Here is a 21,278-nt window from a genome sequence, read left to right as displayed (position 1 = left end):
TTTTTGGCTGCTTGGGGTGGCCAAAACCCTGGAGCCGGCCCTGGCCATGCAAACACCTGTTCTCACTTTCAGGTGACACTGTAAACAAGAAGTGGGCAGCATTATCTCCTGCAAACATGAACAAACTTGTTTGTCTGAGTGAGTGGCTGAACAAGAAGTAGAACTGAGTGGACTTGTAGGCTCTAAAGTTTTACATTGTTTTATTTTTTGAGTGCAGTTATTTTTTGTACGTAATTGTACATTTGTAAGTTCAACTTTCATGATAAAGAGATTGCATTACACTACTTGTATTAGGTGAATTGAAAAACACTTTCCTTTTTACAGTGCAAATGTCTGTAATAAAAAATAAATATAAACTGAGCACTGTAAACTTTGTATTCTGTGTTGTAACTGAAATCAATACATTTGAAAATGTCAAAAACATCCAAAAATATTTAAATAAATGGTATTCTATTATCACTTGATAGCCCTAATGCAAAATAATGCACATTGGAAAACATAATCCCAAGTATACGTACAAAATGATGAGATATAAATTAGCTGTTTCCACTCAAGAAAGAGATCTTAGCGTCATTGTGGATAGTTCTCTGCAAACATCCGCTCAAGGTGCAGTCAAAAAAGCTAACCGAATGTTAGGCACCATTAGGAAAGTGATATATAATAAGACCATAAATATCATAATGCCACTATATAAATCCATGTTATGCCCACATCATGACTCTTGCATGCAGTTTTGGCCACTCCATCTCAAAAAAGATGCATTAGAAATGGAAAAGATACAGAGAAGGGCAACAAAAATGATTAAGGGATATGGAACAGCTGCCGTATGAGGAGAGATTAAAAAGACTGGGACGGTTCAGCTTGGAAAAGAGATGAGTAAGAGGGGATAGGACAGAGGTCTATAAAATCATGAATAGTGTGGAGAACGTGAATAAGAAAGTGTTATTTACCCCTTCAAATAACATAAGAACTTGAGATCTCCCAATGAAATTAACAGGCAGCAGGATTCAAACAAAAGGAAGTACTTCTTCCCCCAGTGTGCAGTCAACCTGTGGAATTCATTGCCGGGAATGTGGTGAAGGTCAAAACTATAACGGTTCAAAAAAAGAATTAGATAGGTTCATGGAGGATAGGTCCATAAATGGCTATTACCCAAGATGGCCAGGAATGCAACCCCATGCTCTGGTTGTCCCTAGCCTCTGGCTGCCAGAAGCAGGGCGTGATCACTCGATGATTGCCTGTTCTGTTCATTCCCTCTGGAACACCTGGCATTGGCCATTGTCAGGGCTGTCCCTAGCCATTCTGAGGCCCTATGCAGCCCCCCCCCCCCCCCCCGGGAGAGGCATGGGGCCCCAGGCCTCTGTCGGGGGGAGGGGCTGGCTTAGGGGGCAGGGGGGAACCGCCCCCCAGCATTCACCAGTGGCACGGCTGGGTCTGGGTAACTGCACTTCCTGCCGTCGGTGATGCAGGCCCAACCCTGCTGCAGTCCTCAGGGAAGTGGGGGCGGGACTGGGGCAGAGCAGGGGCAGGAAGAGGCGTAGCAGGGGCGGGGGCTTTTGGGAAGGAGTGGAGTGGGTGCGGGGCTGTGGAGGAGCAGGAGTGGGAAGAGGCGGGCTGGGGCAGAGCAGGGGCTGGGGCCATGGAGAAGAGGCGGAGCAGGGGCTGGAGCAGCATGCAGCTGCGTAGGCCATCGGGAAATTTGGGGCAAATTTCCTGGTGCCCTGCGCAGCTGCGTACTTTGTGTATGGGTAGGGATGGCCCTGGCCATTGTCAAAGGACAGGATACTGGACTAGATGGATCATTGGTCGGATCCAATATGGCTGCTCTTAAGTAGATGATCAGCAGGTATGCCTCATTCGAAGGGGATAGTGTCTGACTAGTCAGCTTTTTTGCTGGTCTGGCTCCAGTTAAACATGCATGAGGTGATGTGAATGGCTTTACTTGTCTGATCCAGGCAGCTTTTCTGTGGCTGGTGGAAGCTGATGGCCTATATAGTTCATCTCAGGTCATATCTTTTTGAGTGGAAAAGTGCCTGTATAATTTCTTAGGCAGATGTAAGGAGGTGGATGGAGCCTGGATATCTAGTCTCAAGCAGCTGTTAAGTATCTCCAGCATGACTTAATCATCTCTTATTTCAGGGAGATTGGCACTTCCTTTGATGAAGCGACTGAGTCTGTCTACATCAAAGCTGAATAGCTTGGCCATAGGACTTCGTCAGATCGCAGCATCCTCCCAGGAGAGTGTAGGCCGTGTCATTCGCAGAACACGAATAGCAAAAGACTTAGAGCTGGAACAGGTGACTGTGCCTATTGGGGTCCTGCTGGTGATCTTCGAATCCCGCCCTGACTGCCTCCCACAGGTACATGATGAGGGGAAATAAAACGTTTTTGTTTGAGATGTCCTTTGGTAACATAGGAGTGGAAGTGACCTCTTGGGTCATCGAGTGCAGTCCCATGCTGTCACAGGCAACAAAAGGAGAAATATTCTGATTGGTGGGGTGGTGAGTGAACCAGCATTCAATTCTTAATTTCCAAAGCACTGTCTTGCAAGGGGTTCCCTTAAACTGGATTTTATTGGCATACTACCCTCTCCATCAGATCTCTCCTCAGGACCCACTTCTGCATTGTTCAGAAGAAATCAGCCAGTTTGTGGTGGGTTAATAGGCAGATGGGAGAGTTTTTTCACTTCTTAATAAACTGTAAATGTTTTCAATAATTGTACCTATTTGAATGTACATTCCTCCTCCCCCTGTCACGTGTTTTCTCAGGTTGCAAGCCCTTCTATGTAGGGACCTCTTATTCATATATGCTTACTGAGCACAATGGGGCTTAGTCCTAGTTGGGGCCTCTGAGCACTATTTAATACCAGTATTTAATGTTCTTCTAACTACTTGCTACTAGCCTTAGACATCTGTCAAACTCAGAAGATGTATCTAGTGGGATCTCGTAGGGGTCTGTCCTGGGTCAGATACTATTCAGTATTTTCATTAATTAATTCAGTAATGGAGTAGAGAGCATGCTTATAAAAGCTGTGGATGATAACCAAGCTGGAAGGGGTTGCATGCACTTTGGAAGTCAGGATTAGAATTCAAAAGACTTTATTTCAGACCAATTTTCTAATTTATCAACAAGATGAAATTCAATAAAGACAAATGCAAAGTGCTTGACATAAGAGAGAAAAATGAAATGCAAAATGGGGAATAACTGGCTAGGGAGTAGTACAACAAAAAGGATCTGGGAGATACAGTGGATCACTAACTGAATGAGCCAACCGTGTGATGCAGTTGCAAAAAAAAGCTAATATCATTCTGGGGCTTATTAACATGAGTGTTGTGTGTGTGTGTGTGTGTGTGTGTGTGAGGCACAGGAGGTAATAGTTCCACTCTGCTTGGCACTGATGAGGCCCCAGGAGGAGTATTGTCCATTTTTGGTTGCCACGCTTTAAGAAATATTTGGGCAAATTGGAGACAGGTCCAAAGGAAAGCAACAAAAATTACAAAAGTTTTAAAAAACGTGACTATGATGAAAGGTTAAAAAATCTGGTCATGTTTAGTCTTAAGTAGACTGAGAGGCAACCTGATAAGTCTTCATATGTGTTGAGGGCTGTTTTAAAGAGGACATGGGTCTAGATCTAATGCATCCAAGGGTGCTGAGGGAGTTGGCTGATGTGATTGCAGACCCATTGGCCATTATCTTTGAAAATTCGTGTTAACCCTCAAGGGTTGTGCTTTTGGCTGCTATATTTGAGTCCTCTACCATCAGAAATCTACCATGGAATTACTAAGAGACCAAGGTCAAATCTCCTCTTAAGCTTTTCTTGGATAAGCTGAATAGGTTGTTTCCTAAATCTTTCATTGCAAGACAGGCTTTCTAGACCTCTAATCATTGGTGTAGCTCTCTTCTGATCTCTTTCCAGTTTTTCCATACCCTTTTTTAAAGTGTAGAGTCCAAAACTGGACACAGTATCCTAATAATTAACCTTACACTGTCCAAAAATCGTGGCAGTATGCCATGTAATTGTGTTTAAATGAGGGATAGCCCAGGACCTTATATTTCCCTTCACTAGTAGTACGCAGCTGTCCCCCTGTAAAGGTAATTTGGACACTGGTTGCATTAATTGTGGACACTGTCCCTCTGAGAGGGCCACAACATGGTTTGAGAGTATCTGCCGTCTTGAAGGGGGGGCTCATGCAACTCCATGATTCCCTCCAGATGCTCCCATAAAATTCCATAATCTCTGGCACTTGACACCAGCAAATAACTGAGCAGTCAGCTGTTACCAAAATTGTGATAAGATCAAGAGTACTTGTGGCACCTTAGAGACTAACCAATTTATTTGAGCATAAGCTTTCGTGGGCTACAGCCCACTTCATCAGATGCATAGAATGGAACATATAGTAAGGAGATATATATATAATATATACACACACACACATACAGAGAACACGAAAAGGTGGGAGTTGCCCTACCAACTCTAAGAGGCTAATTAATTAAGATGAGCAATTATCAGCAGGAGAAAAAAAACTTTTGTAGTCATAATCAAGATGTCCCATTTCAGACAGTTTGACAAGAAGGTGTGAGAATACTTAACATGGGGAAATAGATTCAATGTGTGTAATGGCTCAGCCATTCCCAGTCTCTATTCAAGCCTAAATTGATGGTATCTAGTTTGCATATTAATTCAAGTTCAGCAGTTTCTCGTTGGAGTCTGTTTTTGAAGCTTTTCTGTTGCAAGATTGCCACCTTTAAGTCTGTTACTGAGTGACCAGAGAGGTTGAAGTGTTCTCCTACTGGTTTTTGAATGTTATGATTCCTGATGCCTTAGAGTTGGTAGGGCATCTCCCACCTTTTCATGTTCTCTGTATGTGTATATTGTGACAGACCCATACCAGTGGGGTACAGGAGTCTGGTAGAGGGCAAATATACTGGTCACTGGATGAGTAGTTTTCTGTTCCCTGAGTGACCAGAGCAGGGGCTGCACTAGAGTAATCAGGAACCTGCTAGAACCAGTTAAGGCAGGCAGGCTAATTAGGACACCTGGAGCCAATTAAGAAGAAGCTGCTAGAATCAATTAAGGCAGGCTAATCAGGGCACCTGGGTTTTAAAAGGAGCTCACTTCAGTTTGTGGTGCGAGTGTGAGGAGCTGGGAGCAAGAGGCGCAAGGAGCTGAGAGTGAGAGGGTGTGCTGCTGGAGGACTGAGGAGCACAAGCGTTCTCAGACACCAGGAGGAAGGTCCTGTGGTGAGAATAAGGAAGGTGTTTGGAGGAGGCCATGGGGCAGTAGCCCAGGGAGTTGTAGCTGTCATGCAGCTGTTACAGGAGGCACTATAGACAGCTGCAGTCCACAGGGCCCTGGGCTGGAACCTGGAGTAGAGGGCGGGCCCGGGTTCCCCCCAAACCTCCCAATTGACCTGGACTGGGTTCTTCCAGAGGGGAAGGTCTCTGGGCTGTTCCCCAACCCACATGGTGAATCTCTGAGGCAAGAAAATCCGCCAATAAGCGCTGGACCCACCAAGATAGAGGAGGAACTTTGTCACAATATATATCTCCTTACTATATGTTCCATTCTATGCATCCGATGAAGTGGGCTGTAGCCCACGAAAGCTTATGCTCAAATAAATTTGCTAGTCTCTAAGGTGCCACAAGTACTCCTGTTCTTTTTGCTGATACAGACTAACACGGCTGCTACTCTGAAACCTGTCAAAATTGTGTTGTTACTAGTCTCCCTATTGTTATAAACATCAGTGTATGATTTTATTTGAACCTTCTTATGTTCTACTGTGTGCTCATGTCCTAACCATAGTGCCACCTTTACCTCTGGCCAGACCTGTTTGTTGGTTACTGCGCGTGTTCTGCAAGAGCAAAGCATTTCTTTAGTGTGGCAGTTAAAGCGAAGCAAACCCGGAGGAGGGGAGTTAGTGACCCATTCCCAGTCCTCCCTTTCACACGGCACACTACTTGCGTCCTTCCTCATGCACCACAGGGGCAGCAGGAGTCACAGCAAGAATCTCCTCATGGTCACCCTTCAGTCCTTCCTCTTGTTCACCTGTGGAGACACCTGTGAAGACATTGTTAGTATTGGCAGGCGCTGGTTCAAACAGTTTTAACTGATTTTGGTGCCTCCAAAACGTTCCCATCTTTCTCCCAACCTTTGCACATGTATTAATAGTCAAAAGGACCTGCATGGGGCCTTGCCACCTTGGTTTCAGGATTCCTTTAAGCTTTGGATAAATACGGCACATTACCAAATCCTCAACTTTAAATGCAGGTTTGTTCAGACTGCTGTTATCATCCAGCTGGATTTGATTTTCTTTTACTTGGTTGTGTAGGTCTTTTAATTCACTGTCCAATACCTTAATGTAGTTCTGCAACCTGTCTGCGAAGGGCCCTGACCCTCCTGCAGGCAGGACTCATCACTAGGCATTCTCATTGCTCTTCCTGTCATTAGTTCAAAGGGTGTTAGCTGAGTCAGCCTGTTTGGGCTGCCTCTGATTCGATAGAGAACAGCAGACAGCATGTGTGCCCATCCATCTCCTGTGTCCGAACTGCCTTTGTTAAGGCTGCTTTCATTGTTCTAGTCATCCTTTCCACCATCCCTGAGCTTTCAGGGTGGTACGGTATATGGAACCTTTGCTTTATTCCTAATGCCTTACATGCCTCTTTCATTACACGCCCCGTAAAGTGAGTTCCTTGGTCCGAGTCTATTGACAGCGGCAGACCCTACCTGGGTATTATCTCCTTTGCTAGGATTCGAGTCACTGTTTTGGCAGTACAGTTTTTGGTGGGGAATGCTCTATGCATCGGGTGAAAGTGTCAGTAATTACCAGAATGTACGTATACCCCCTGCTTTGTGGCAAGGACCCAGTAAAATCAATTTGCAGATTCTGCCACGGTCCCTCTGGCCGCAGTTGGTGGTTCAGGGGTACTTTCTTCCTTCTACCCGCGTTCACTTGTGCACATGTTACACATCTTTTGAGACACTGTAAGGCATCTTTTTTCATGGCTGGCCACCACCAGTGCTCCAGGGCAGCCCTCATTTGTCTCCATCCCAGATGGGCTGGGGAGTGGATGGCATGGAGCAGCAGAGCCTGTATGCACTCAGGAGTTACCAGCTCCTCTCCCCCTGGCCCGTACCAGAGGTGATTTCTGTACACACAGCCTTGTTCTTCTAATTTACTTTTCTCTTCTGGGCTTATGGTTGCATGTAGCTTTTTCAAATCCACTTCCTCCTCGGACACTGCAGCTGCACAAACCCTGACAGGGTTTGCCTATGCAGTCTCTTTAGCGCATTAATCTGCCCAGTAGTTTCCTTTTTGTTCCTTACTTGAGATTTTATGATGTGCTTTTATTTTTACTACTGCCAGTTCTGATGGTAGTTTGACAGCTTCCGTTAGTCTTTGAACTGCATCCATATTATTAATGGGCTTGCCGGTTGTTGTTACAAAAACCCCTGTGTGACCACATGTCCATGTAGTCATGCACTACTCCGAATGCGTATCTGCTGTGTGTGTATACTGTGAACCTTTTGCCCTCTCCCACCCTTAGAGCTTCATTGAGGGCTGTCAGCTCTGCTTCTTGAGCTGATTTTGAACCATCCAGCTGACCTGACGCTGTTACTGTTCCATACCACTGCCCATCCTGTATATGGCACTCCATTTTCATACTTCCTTGACCCATCTACATACAAAATTATGTCTGGATTCTCTAGTGGCTCTTCCTTAACTCTTCCCAACACTTCCTCTCCCTTAGCTATGAGACATTCGTGTACCTCTCCATCTATGTTCAGGTATTCAGCTACATTTATTCCTTTGTCCCTCACTATGGAGAAATTATGGTTTTGCATGCACAGTGTCGATTCCCACTGACTCCTGCTGGCATCTGTTACAGATTTTAGCCGCCCGGTATTAAGGAGGTCAATGAGTGTGTGTGAGGTATGTAATACCAGCATACCTGTGAGGGTATACGGCTCGCGGGCTTTTACAGCCCAGGTTGCACAATCCAAAGCGGCCATGCACTCCGGTAGCCCTTGTGATACAGGGGGTCTTAAGGCAGACATGTCTTACTGTGATTATAGTAAAGGTGGAACAGCTTTCCCATATCGGGTAAGCCCAAGCTAGGGGTGGAGGCTAGAGCTTGCTTTATTTTTATTAATGCCTCCTCTTGTTTTGTGCCCCATATTATTGACTCATTTGCAGGTTTTCCCCCCTCTGGTAAGGTTTTGAATCGGTTCCACCATCTCTGAGTACTCGGTATATATGTCCTACAATAATTAAGGAGTCCCAGCACTTTCCGGACTTCCTTAACTGTCCGTGGTCTTTTTAACTCTCGAATTGTCGCTTTCTGTCTACTGTGAGTGCCTTTACTCCCTGCGCTATCTCATGCCCTAAATACAGGACCTTTGACTGTTGTGACTGAGCTTTCTTTGCGCTTAATTTAAATCCAGCCTCAGGAAGATCTATAAACAGTCTGTTTAGGGTTTTTAAGTGGTCCCTCTCATTTGACCTGGCGATTAGCAAGTCATTGACATACTGCAATATCATCGTATCCCCCTCCAAGGTCACTCATGCTACTGTTTCTGCCATTGCCCTATGGAAGATGGAGGGAGAGTTATGGAACCCCTGAGGAACTCGGGTCCAAGTGTACTGCTGGTCCCCACTGTAATGCAAATTTCTCCTGACTCGCTTTTGCAAGGGGAATACTCCAAAATCCATTTGCTACATCCAGGACTGAAAACAGAGTGTCCTGGTTTTAGCAAATGGATTTTGGAGTATTCCCCTTGCAAAAGAGAGTCAGGAGAAATTTGCATTTACAATAACCATAACACTTTACATGTTATACAATGAGGGCAAAGTTAATGTTACTGTGAGAACCATAACTTTCATTTCTGCGCTTCTGAATGTTTGAAATTGTGACCCTACTATTACTTGAATATGACATTTTGTGTACAAATCATTAAAATGCTGTATATTTATATTTCAGAATGTGCTAGGCACTGCACTATGCAGACAGTCTTTCACATTCCCTACCCCAAAGAAGGTTACAATCTAAAGACGAAATGGAGATGCAGGGTGAGAGGGAAGGAATACAACATTTGAAAGATCAGCAATGACTTGATTACAGTGTATAAGTACAGTACCTACACCGAGAGAAAATACTGGGTACTAAAGGCCACATTAAACTAGAGGAGAAAGGCACAATAAGAAACAATGGTTGAAAGTTAAAGTTAGAAAAATTGAAATTAGAAATAAGGCACAGATATTTATTGGTGAGAGTGACTAGCTGTTGGAACAAACTACCAAGGGAAGTGGTGGATTCTCCATATCTTGGTGTCATCAAATAGACACTGAATGCCTTTCTGGAAGATATGCTGTAGTTCAACAAGTTACTGGGCTGAATACAGGGGCAACTGGGTGAAATTCTGTGGCCTGTGTTCTATGAAAGGTCAGATTAGAGGCTCTAATGCTACCTTCTGGCCTTTAATATCTGAAAAATAAAATCAAAGTGGTGATGGTGGTGCAAGGCACATCTAGTTGTATGTTTCTTTTTTATAGGGTAATTTATATCTAATAGGTCTATGATAACTTGTTTATTTTAGGCAACACACAGAAGATGATGTTCCCCACTCGGGGCAGTTGTTCATTGGCCACCACTGTCCAGAATGAGTAGAGCAAAGTGGCCATAGTGGATTTGAGAATCTTGCTTTAAGAACCTGATCCAGTGCAGTAGTATTAACACATGAACCTACACCATTAGTTGCCACCTAGTCAGTTCTCAGACTCATTCATGATGATCAGTCTCTGTTTGTAATCTTTGAGGTATCAAAGAACATTTTAATTCCTGTCTGAAGTAGGCGCTTTCTCAGGTAGCAGTTGACTAAGTTAATTCTTTTCTAGGGGAGCATGGGTTAACTCTAATCCTTCACAATAATGCACTTTAGTCTCAAACACTTTTGAAAAGCTCAACACTTAACATCCCATGGAAGGTTAGGGAAAGTAGTCAATTCATTTAACAAACTCACACTTAAGTTTATTTTTCTGAGGAAGATGGCCCACACAATTATCCAGTTCATACCATACCTCATACCAAAGTTCTCATGTCACTTGACATATCCACCAGCACTTGGTCCCTTGCCAACAGTATTTTGAAAATTATGGACTTATTTCTGCAATATGTTACATTTTCAACCAAGGAACTGTGTGCGCTTGGTGCCTAACAGTTCCCCAGTGAGAGAAGATAGTGAATCTTATGTCTGTATTAATAGATGTATTCTGGGTTCTAATCTCTTCTCTCCCTTTCTGACAGGTGTCTGCCTTGGCCATTGCCAGTGGAAATGGCTTATTACTTAAAGGAGGGAAAGAGGCAGCACATAGCAATCAAATCCTTCACCATCTAACACAAGAAGCGCTTTCCATCCATGGGGTCAAGGATGCAGTGCAGCTGGTGAGTGCCTAGAAATGAATCTAGGATTTGTCGCCATGTGTGTGCACTACACATACAGCACTTTCTGGATGATACCATGCTCAAAGTCCTTCAAAGTCTATAATAGTGTCTTGGCTTGGTTACTCCAGGTGAACACCAGAGAGGAAGTAGAAGATCTTTGCCATTTGGATAAACTGATAGACCTGATCATTCCACGTGGCTCTTCTCAGCTGGTTAGGGATATCCAGAAAGCTGCTAAAGGAATCCCGGTTATGGGGCACAGTGAAGGGATCTGCCATGTATACGTGGATACAGAGGCCAGTGTAGAGAAGGTCACCAGAATAGGTAAGATGAGAGATGCCTTTTCATTCTGATGAGTTGGACTGAGTTTGATATGGAATGCATGATATGGTCAACAAAGCTGTATCTGCTCACGTGCTTTTCAACACCTGTCTAATGTGAAGTGGTATGTAACCAATTGTCCATTCTTCAACCCCAGTCAGAGATTCAAAGTGTGAATATCCTGCTGCCTGTAATGCTCTGGAAACGCTATTAATTCACCGGGACTCGCTGCGAACACCCTTGTTTGACCAGATCATCGACATGTTGAGAGTGGAACAGGTTAGTCAAGCACAGGTCACTTAGGCTACGTCCTCACTACGGGGGGGGGGGGGGGGGTCGATTTAAGATACGCAAATTCAGCTACGCGAATAGCGTAGCTGAATTCAACGTATCGGAGCCGACTTACCCCGCTGTGAGGACGGCGGCAAATCGACCTCCGCGGCTCCCCCGTCGACGGCGCTTACTCCTACCTCCGCTGGTGGAGTAGAAGCGTCGATTCGGGGATCGATTGTCGCGTCCCGACGAGACGCGATAATTCGATCCCCGAGAGATCGATTTCTACCTGCCGATTCAGGCGGGTAGTGTAGACCTGCCCTTAGTAAAGAGAATCACTTTTGGTTAGTAATTTGGCTTGGCAGACAGAGGGACTGGCTGAAAGCAGTGATGTGCAGCTCATCTCTCCAGTGGCTTATAATCAAATGATGGTATTGCAAATGTCATCCTATCTGGAGATATGAGCATCGGGGCTCCTTGCTTCTCCCTGGCACCCAAGGTCCTGCATAGAGGTGACCCTGGAAGTAGTTTCTTCAGAACTCATGCTGCTGCTGAGCCTTAGGTGGTCCCTTGTGAATAACATGAATCCTGTTCCTTCCCTTGGGCTACATATGTTCCCTTCTCTGCACCTCCTGGAATTAGGAGCAAGGGACCCTATTGGTCCTGACCATCTCCACATGCTGCTACTAGCCCACCAGGCCAGCACCCATTGTTTTGGTGTCTGATCCTTACCCATTTCTCCTACCACTCTCCTATTCCTTCCTCTTGCACCTGCTCCCCATTCGTTTAACCCCCACCCCCATATGCCAGTATGTCTTTGCTCCTGCCCATCCTGCTCCTCTAGTGTCTCAGCAGAAGCAACAGAGCAAAGCTAATAAATGATTTCCTGAATTTCAAACTCGTACTGCAGTTCCAGCAGGTGTTACTAGAAAAGTCTGTGGACAGGGGCATTTTTAAAATGCCGTGGATTGCAGAGAAATGCAGGATTCTACACCCAAGTTAGACCTTGCGTGTTGGTGAACATTACATGATATGACATGTTATGCTTATAGAATGTGCAGGCTGTGATTATTAATGCAAGAAATAAACGGTTAAAGAGAAGTTGAGCCATGTGTCCTGATAACAAATTCCAAAGTACGTATTAAGAAAACAATAAACAGAAAGCTGTCTAAATGTTAACTATGCCAGTCCTGGTAGTGCACAATAATGTGTCTGGTGTAGCTAATCAGTGACCAATGTTGGCAATTCTTCATATACTTATTAGATTTTTTTTTAAGACAAAAGATATGTCCTGCTACTTTGAGGCTGCCATCCATGTAATTGAAAATTTATCTACATACCTGAGTTTCCTTCCCCTTCACTGGGCTTGCCCATGCTCAACTGGCTGGACTGTGATAGAGTCAAAAACATGTCCTGGCATGCTGCACAGCTGGATCCCTTAGTTGCTTGTCTTTCATACTCCTCCTCTTTTAAGTCCTCCTCCTTTATACTGTTCACTGCATTGGCCCATGACTGGGGATACTCAGAGGTATCCATGGTGCTGTGGGTGGTGGAGTCTCCCCTGAGTGTGGCATGCAGCTCTTTGTAAAAGCAGCAGGTCTGCAGTTTGGCACCAGATTGATTGATTGTTGGCCTCCCTGACCTTCTGGTGTGCCTGGCACAGTTCCTTGGCTTTCACACAGCTCTGCTCCTGGGCCCTGTCATGCCCCTTGTCCTGCATCCCTGAGCAATCTTCTTGTAGCTGTGAACGTTTCTACAGCAGGTTCAGAGCTGTGCCTGCACAGACTCGTCTCCCCGACAAGCCCAGGAGATCCAGTATATCCTGTCTACTCCAAGCAGGAGCGTGTAGACCGCATAGTCAGCTGAACAGCTCCACTCAACAATGGAGAGCTGCTAGTTGTGCTCACCAAGCTGGGCAATGAGGAAAAGGAATTTCAAAAATTTGCGGGGCTTTAAAGGGGTCTCCATGACCCCTGAGCAGTGGAGTTCACAGTGGTGACCAGAGCAATTGGTGTAGGGCATTGTGGGACAGCTGCTGGAGGACAGATAGGGTTGACATAAGTAATGCAGTGTCTACATTCGCACTGCATTGACATAAGTATGTCGACCGAAGCTCTGCGATGCTCAAGCAGATGGTGTAACGGGGTACTTACATCGGTGGGAGACAAATTAAAGTGTAGACTCAGATGCACAACTAGGTCGACAGAAGCTGCATGGCATCTACATAACTTTGTAATGTAGACCAAGTCATAGAATTTCAACCAATAATTAACGTATTAAGCCTGATAAATTGTGGTTGAACTAGACCATTCCTCTTGATTTTAAAGAATTTAAGTGATGAAGACTAGTAGCCTGTTCAAATTTTTAATTAGCCTTGTTAATGTTATTTCCAGTTTGCATTTGTCTAGCTTCATCTTCCAGACATTGGATTGTGTTATGCCTCTGTCTGGTAGACTAGTCCTCCGATATCTTTTTTCTATGTAGATAGTTAGAAGCTGTGCTTAAACTAATAGATCTTGAGAGAAGGGACCGTTAGATCATCTAGTTGGACCTCCTTTATGACATAGGCTAGAGAACGTTATTCACTTATTCCTGTGTTGAACCCAGTAACTTATGTTTGACTAAAGCATATATTCCAGAAAGACATTTGGGCCTGATTGAAATCTCCTTTTAATCTTCATTTTGGTAAATTAAATAGGTTGAGTGCCTGGAGTCTCTTGTTGTACAGTGTCTTTTTCTAGACTTTGGGTCATTTTTGTAGCTCATCACTGAGTTCTCCAATTTTTCAACGTCCCTTTTTGAAATGTGGACACCAGAATTGGGCACAGTACCCCCAGTGGTGATTTCACCAATCCTGTATTAGATGTAATGCTACCTCCCTATTCCTGTTTGTTATTCCTCTATTTATACATCAAAGGATTGTTTTAGCCCTTTTTAGCTACAGCACCATACTGAGAGCTGATGTTCGGTTGGCTATCCATTATGACTCAGACTATATCCTGTTACTAGTTCCCTGGGCCATCAAGTTCCCTGAAATTGCTCCTACAGCTAATGACGTAAAACTCCATTCAGGAGTCCAGATAAGCTAAGAACTTTATGCTGCAGTTGGCTTACTGCTTCTAGTAAGAATCTAATTGAGAAGTGGCCATTCTGCTTGGAAGACACAACAAAAGATCAGTACTATCAGATCCTCTGTTCTTGCAGGTGAAGATTCATGCTGGTCCCAAGTTTGCCTCGTATTTGACTTTCAGCCCTTCAGAAGTAAAATCTCTCCGCACAGAATATGGGGATCTAGAGTGTTGCATTGAGGTGGTGGACAGTGTCCAGGAGGCAATTGATCATATCCACAAGTACGGAAGTTCACACACAGATGTTATCATCACAGAGAATGGTTAGTGACCTGAATGGCTCTATTCAATCTTCAGTCTAATTTTCAGACACCTGGTGCGTGAAATACACTTTTACCTGTCCTGCAATAGTAGCTCTCCCTACAAGGGGTGGGGAACTTTGTAGTTTATTTCCTCCTCCTCCTCCTAGTACCTCATTCTCCTGTTTAGATCTTTGTGTTTGATGTCTGTGCTGTGGAGGGACATGTGAGCATTGTTCTGGTCATGGCTGCTCAGTTAACAGCATCTCACATTGCATCACATCTGTTCAGGTTTTCATAATGCACCCATTACTTCGTATGAGTGCCTTGTTCCATCTGTGTCTGTTCAGATTTTTCTCTTTCCCTCAGAGAAAACAGCAGAGTTCTTTCTCCAGCATGTGGATAGTGCCTGTGTGTTCTGGAATGCCAGCACCCGATTCTCTGATGGATATCGGTTTGGACTTGGTAAGGGATTGAGTGGAATTATTTTGTGCTGCTTGCAGCTGGGGATCTGAATTTGGGATTTTCACTCTTTTTCCCTAAGTATGATAGAGGATGTCTTCCTGAATCCTGGAGGATGGGATTGTCCCTTCTCTGATCACAGTGCTGCCTGCCTGCCAATGAAAAGGGTTTTACAGAAGGTACTGTAGTAAAAGTAGAAACTTAGACCTTTCACCCAATAGGACTAGGAAACAGTCTGTATGGTGGATGGAATTAACTGGGGCAGGATCACAAAATATACTATGCCATCCAGATTAACTGAAGAACAAAGATGTAATGTTGCTAAATTACAGTAGCATTTAGATCCCCCAAGGAAAATTGATGCTCCATTGACGCTGAGCACAGGACATACACATAGCACACACACCCTGGCTTAACCAAGATCTTCAATAATCTAAAAAAAAAATCCTACAAAAAGTGGAAACTCGGTCAAATTACAAAGGATGACTTTAAACAAATAACACAAGTATGTAGGGTCAAAATTAGAAAGGCCAAGGCACAAAACAAGATCAAACTAGCTAGAGACATAAAGGGTAATAAGAAAACATTATACAAATACATTAGAAGCAAGAGGAAGACCAAGGACAGGTAGGCCTGTTACTCAATGAGGGGGGGGGGGAAATAATAACAGAAAATGTGGAAATGGCAGAGATGATTAATGACTTTGTTTCGGTTTTCACCAAGAAGGTTGGTGGTGATTGGACGTCTAACATAGTGAATACCAGTGAAAATGAGGTAGGATCTGAAGAGCCTAAATTGGGAAAGAACGAGTTAAAAATTACTTGGACAAATTAGATGTCTTCAAGTCACCAGGGCCTGATGAAATGCATCCTAGAATATTCAAGGAGCTGACTGAGGAGATATCTGAGGCATTAGCGATTTTATCTTTGAAAAGTAATGGAAGACGGGAGAGATTCCAGAAGACTGGAAAAGGGCAAATATAGTGCCAATCTGTAAAAAGGGTAATAAGGGCAACCCAGGAAATTAGACCAGTCAGCTTAACTTCTGTATCCGGAAAGATAATGGAGCAAATAATTAAGCAACCAATTTGTGAACAATCTAGAAGATAATAAGGTGATAAGTAACAGTCAGCATGGATTTGTCAAAAACAAATCGTGTCAAACCAGCCTGATAGCTTTCTTTGACAGGGTAACAAGCGTTGTGGATGGGGGGAAGCAGTAGATGTGGCATATCTTGACTTTAGTAAAGCTTTTGATACTGTCTCACATGACCTTCTCATAAACTAGGGAAATGCAACCTAGATGGAGCTACTATAAGGTAGGTGCAAAACGGTTGGAAAACCGTTCCCAGAGAGTAGTTATCAGTGGTTCACAGTCATGCTGGAAGGGCATAACAAGTGAGGTCCCACAAAGATCAGTTCTGGGTCCGGTTCTGTTCAATATCTTCATCAATTATTTAGATAATGGCATACAGAGTACACTTATAAAGTTTGCAGACAATACCAAGCTGGGAGGGGATGGAAGTGCTTTGGAGGATAGGATTAAAATTCAAAATGATCTGGACAAACTGCAGAAATGGTCTGAAGTAAATAGGATGAAATTCAATAAGGACAAATGCAAAGTACTCCATTTAGGAAGGAACAATCAGTTGCACACATACAAAATGTGAAATGACTGCCTAGTAAGGAGTACTGCGGAAAGAGATCTGGTGGTCATAGTGAACCACAAGCTAAATATGAGTCAACAGTGTAACGCTGTTGCAAAAAAACCTTCTGGGATGTATTAGCAGGAGTGTTGTAAGCAAGACACGAGAATTCTTCTGCTCTACTCCACGCTGATTAGGCTTCAACTGGAGTATTGTGTCCAGTGCTGGGTGCCACATTTCAGGAAGGATGTGGACAAATTGGAGAGAGTCCAGAGAAGAGCGACAAAAATGATTAAAGGTCTAGAAAACATGACCTATGAGGGAAGATTGAAAAAATTGGGTTTGTTTAGTCTGGAAAAGAGAAGACTGAAAGGGGACATAAGTTTTCAAGTATGTAAAAGGTTGTTACAAGGAGGAGGAAGAAAAATTGTTTTTCTTAGCCTCTGAGGATAGGACAAGAAGCAATTGGCCTAAATTTCTGCAAGGGTGGTTTAGGTTGGACATTAGGAAAAACTTCCTAACTGTCAGGGTAGTTAAGCACTGGAATAAATTGCCTAAGGAGGTTGTGGAATCTCCATCTGTGACATTCCCCTGGTTTTATCTGGACCAGTGATCTGCTAGATCACTCCAATCCTTGACTTTGGGAACCAGCCTTTCCCTGCTCTGCTGTGAGAACCCCCACTCCTGGGCTGTTCACGCACAGCCTCTGGCATGTAAGCTGCTTGGATTGTGCAACCGAATGACACTAGCCAATATCTCCGGTCCCAGATACAACTCTAGGAACCTCCGTCTTGCAGTGTCCAGTTATGCCCGCTGTACACTGCAAGCTTATATGAGTTTGTCAACTTAACAAAGAAATTGATATGCACCAGGCTTGTTATCCCAAGGGGAGTCTCTGACATGCTTCAAACCAAATGCACTGCTTCAGGTAGAATAAACAAATTTATTAACTACAAAGGATAGATTTAGTGATAAGTCAAAGCACAAGAAGTTGGATTTGGTCAAATGAAATAAAAGCAAAACACATTCTAAGCTGCTCTTAACATTTTCAGCGCCCTTACAAACTTAGATGATTCTCACCACAGGCTGGCTGGTTGCCCTTCAGCCAGGCTGTTCCCTTTGATCAGCGCTTCAATCACTTGGTGGTCTGTAGATGGAGGAGGAAGAGCATGGCAAATGTCTCTCCCTTTCTTCCCTCTTGGCTTTGCGCCCCCCCCCTTCAGGGTCAGGTGAGCATTATTTCATCGTATCCCCAACTGACCAAGGGAAGGGGGGTGACTCACTCAAGAGCCCAACAGATCCTTTGTTGTTGCCTAGGCCAGTGTCCTTTGTTCCTGTGAGGCTGGGTTTGTCCCATACATGCCCTGACGAGGTGTGAACTGCCCCTCTGTTCCTGGGGAGTTTTACCTGGGCTTGTTTTAAGCCATGAGGACACATTTTCAGCCTCATACCTATATAAATGAAATTACAACCTATAACTTCAATGTTCAGTGCATCATTAGCCTTCCGAAGACACGGGCCATGACAAACTTTGCATTGGATACCACACAATCATATAAGGATGAACATGGGGGTGCAGGGTGTTCCCCTGAGATAGTGTGTCACACCATCATTGGAGACTTTTAAGAGCAGGTTAGACAAACACCTGTCAAGAATGGTCTAGATAATACTTAGTCCTGCCATGAGTGCAGGGGACTGGACTAGATGACCTCTTGAGGTCCCTTCCAGTTCTATGATTCAAGAGAGAACATGTCCTAAAATCATAATTTTTTTGCATTCTTCTTAGTTTCAGTTCCAAGATGGTTTCACTGGCCACTTTCTCAAGGATTGCTAGGATCAGTTGATTTAAAATCTGAATGATTTTTCATGATTTGTCAAACTCCATTTATATGGAAATTGGAATCAATTAAAATGCACAAAAACAGCATTTTAAAATTGGTTTATTTAATAAAGCAACCTTAAATGTGCTGAATCAGATGAAAAAATGATCAAAACATGTTTCATATTTAAAACTAACTCATTTATTAAAGCAAGTATTATCTGTAGTTAGTTATTAGAACTGATTGTTTCTAGTCACCAAGTCATTGAAAATTTTAGAAATAGTCAATCTCATCTTCTCAGAACTCATTCTTTATTCATAGATTGGAAGAAGAAAACAAGGTTTCCTGCTTTTTCAACTCCCAATTAGTTTTTCAACTTTGAAATAAGTAGCCATGACACAGTAAAATAACTGAAATATAGAAAATATTCTTTCAGCATCTGCAGAAGAGGCTGCTGCTGTCAAAAGCTGGTTTAGCACTGCAGCAAACTCTGGCGCCAGGTACTTAGCCAATGACTTCCACTAGTTCAGTGGTTTGACTTTCTTTAAAACTTCTGCAGCAAGCATGTACTGCTTGAATATTATCTTAATTTAACTTAAATTATTTTACTAGATTATAGTACATTTTTGCTTACCACAGGTTGTCATAATTTTAAATTTAATTTTAAATACTTTTTAAAAATAAACCTATTTAAATCAAATTCTTATTTTTTAAAACAGTTTTTATCCATCCTGTTGGTAGAACTAGAAATGAATAAATGTCTTACCATCCCAACTCTCACACATACTTCAGCAGGCAGTGCTACTGGCTACTAAAATGTCAGAACTGAAGTGAGGGGGAGAAAGAAGGCAGTGCTGTAGAGGAACTGCATGACTGCTCTTGTGCTTAAAGAAGCAGCAGCAGCCTCCTCTCACCAGGCTTCTGGGACTTGCAGAGAAAGAGTGGAGGAAGCACTCTTGTTTGGAGCACAACTGCAGGAGATTGCCTCTGTAGCTGCTCTGACAACTGGAACACTGCCTGGCCGCAGCTGCTGCTTCATGGTATAAATATCATTGCTTCATGTCCTGGCAGACCCTGCCCTAGAGCGTGAAGGGAAGAGACACTAAAACACAAACCCAGTCGCAGTTTTAGGAAGTTAGGATTTTTCTTTCTTTTTTTTTTTTTTTTTAATAAAGATGCCAGATTGGGATCTATTTATGGACTCAACATTTTTTGAAAAATGAAATGTGACAAGAGCCATAGGAACAATGTTAAAGAAAAGATACTTTTGTGATGGTGATGGCAGGAAGAAGAATAAAAATACACATGTCTGCAGTGTAATACTACTTTAATTTCTAAAATATAAATCGAACAATACTGCTCTGGACCCTGCAAAAATGGAATGGGAAAGACAAGCTAATGGCTTTTCTCTTTCCCTCTTAGAAGAAAGTAAATTATAGAACTGAAGACAGAAAATGCTCCCACCAAAGAGCTAACTGTGCACAAAACTCCCTTTTATCATTTTGTATCTAAACCTCCCTCTTGGTTGCAGGTGCAGAGGTTGGAATCAGTACTTCTCGTATCCATGCCCGTGGGCCAGTGGGAATTGAGGGGCTATTAACTACAAAGTGGCTGCTGAAAGGGGAGAATCATGTTGTTTCTGACTTCTCTGAGCATGGGAGTATGAAGTTTCTTCATGAGACCCTTCCTCCCCCTCAGAGAAACACCAACTGAGAGCATCTGAGGAGAGCACATGAGTGTGAAATGTTTACTGAGGATGTTCAGGCTTCAGAGCTCTCTCTGTGGAAGATATTGTACTTCACCTTTGGACACATTGTCTCTACACTTTGGCTCCTCCAGGTTTTTCTTGGTCACTGCAGTAAAATTAAGACAAACTGATCATATCTGTGCCTGAGAGTTCTTGCTCCTGCTCACTGTTTCTTTGTGTAGCAACAAATGCAGCTGTTGCAGATAGGATACCCTGATACCACAGTCCTGCTCTCTCAAACTGTAGAAAGGACTCAAAGCCTCTCCTCTGCCTTCTTTCCTTTCCTTGCTCTGTGTGGTACAGTATGTGTGTGCTTGGTTTTAGGGGGTGGAGCCATTTGTTCTTCTTAATGCCTTCCCGTTGGTTTAAAACATCTTTCCTTTTCTGTAACTCTTCAATTCAGAGAGAAGATATGGCATTTCTGAACTTGTCTTTAAGACTTAGGATCTTGGCAGCTTTCGAAAATTCAGAAGTGCTGTAACAATTATTTTGTCTGTATTTAAATGTTAAATAACACAACTGAACGAATATTCCAAATGTATAGCAATGTTTTGACCAAGAGATCCTTTTTAATCTCTGATTTCTTTTAATTGCTGACTAATATAGATAGATTTCCTAGTTGTATATTAGGTCGATTTCATTACCCTTTTATGAATATTTGTAACAAATATTTTTGCTCTTGGATTTTATATGAAACGTAATCACCTCCAAAAGAGAATGGAAACAATATTTTAATTTCCTTGTTTTTCAAAATAAAGTTAATGCAAAATGGTTTTAGATCTTAATGTGTGGATTGCTTGATATAAAATTGTAATTCTCTTGGGCAAGTTCCCCTAATTAAGGATGCCAAATATACGGAGGCTGTTGGTCCCATGATTAAACTTTTCACCCATGTATTTTGTTAATATTTTCACACACAAAAAAAACAGTATATTTAATACAGCGTAATTCTGCTGAGTGGTTAAGGGCTGGTGTACTTCAATTCCAAACTGCAGATGCATCTGTTTTTTTTAAATTTAGACTTCTTTTTAGGAACCTCATCTGTGACAAAGTGGGAATTTTTTGTAATATTTTTATGACTCCTATGTGTGCCTCGGTTTCCCCTATATGCTGCATTGTTACCTAGTGGATGAAAAGGAATTGTTTGCTCTTGGGGCAGGCTAAGACACAGGTCTGAATGGTGCCTAGCCATCTGGGGCCTTAG

At 43.1% G+C, this 21,278-nt stretch overlaps 1 protein-coding gene across 5 annotated transcripts in view; it reads left to right on the top strand.

Annotated features, from left to right (window-relative positions):
• The window catches only part of ALDH18A1 (aldehyde dehydrogenase 18 family member A1), a 78,091-nt gene extending 57,253 nt beyond the window's left edge, over nt 1-20,838 (top strand). For all 5 annotated transcript variants that reach the window (XM_029911352.1, XM_024201847.2, XM_024201849.2 and 2 more), the window contains exons 12-18: nt 2,140-2,360; nt 10,303-10,440; nt 10,569-10,764; nt 10,919-11,040; nt 14,239-14,425; nt 14,771-14,866; nt 19,859-20,838. In XM_029911352.1, the coding sequence (XP_029767212.1) occupies nt 2,140-2,360; nt 10,303-10,440; nt 10,569-10,764; nt 10,919-11,040; nt 14,239-14,425; nt 14,771-14,866; nt 19,859-20,040 (1,142 nt within the window). In that variant the 3' untranslated portion in view covers nt 20,041-20,838. The remainder of the gene's footprint in view (nt 1-2,139; nt 2,361-10,302; nt 10,441-10,568; nt 10,765-10,918; nt 11,041-14,238; nt 14,426-14,770; nt 14,867-19,858) is intronic.
• Nucleotides 20,839-21,278: the final 440 nt, after the last annotated feature.

This window comes from Terrapene carolina, unplaced genomic scaffold (assembly GCF_002925995.2).
Source record: "Terrapene carolina triunguis isolate 2854851 unplaced genomic scaffold, T_m_triunguis-2.0 Scaffold95, whole genome shotgun sequence".
Classification (NCBI taxonomy): Eukaryota; Metazoa; Chordata; order Testudines; family Emydidae; genus Terrapene; species Terrapene triunguis.
This window is presented reverse-complemented; position numbering and strand designations above follow the sequence as displayed.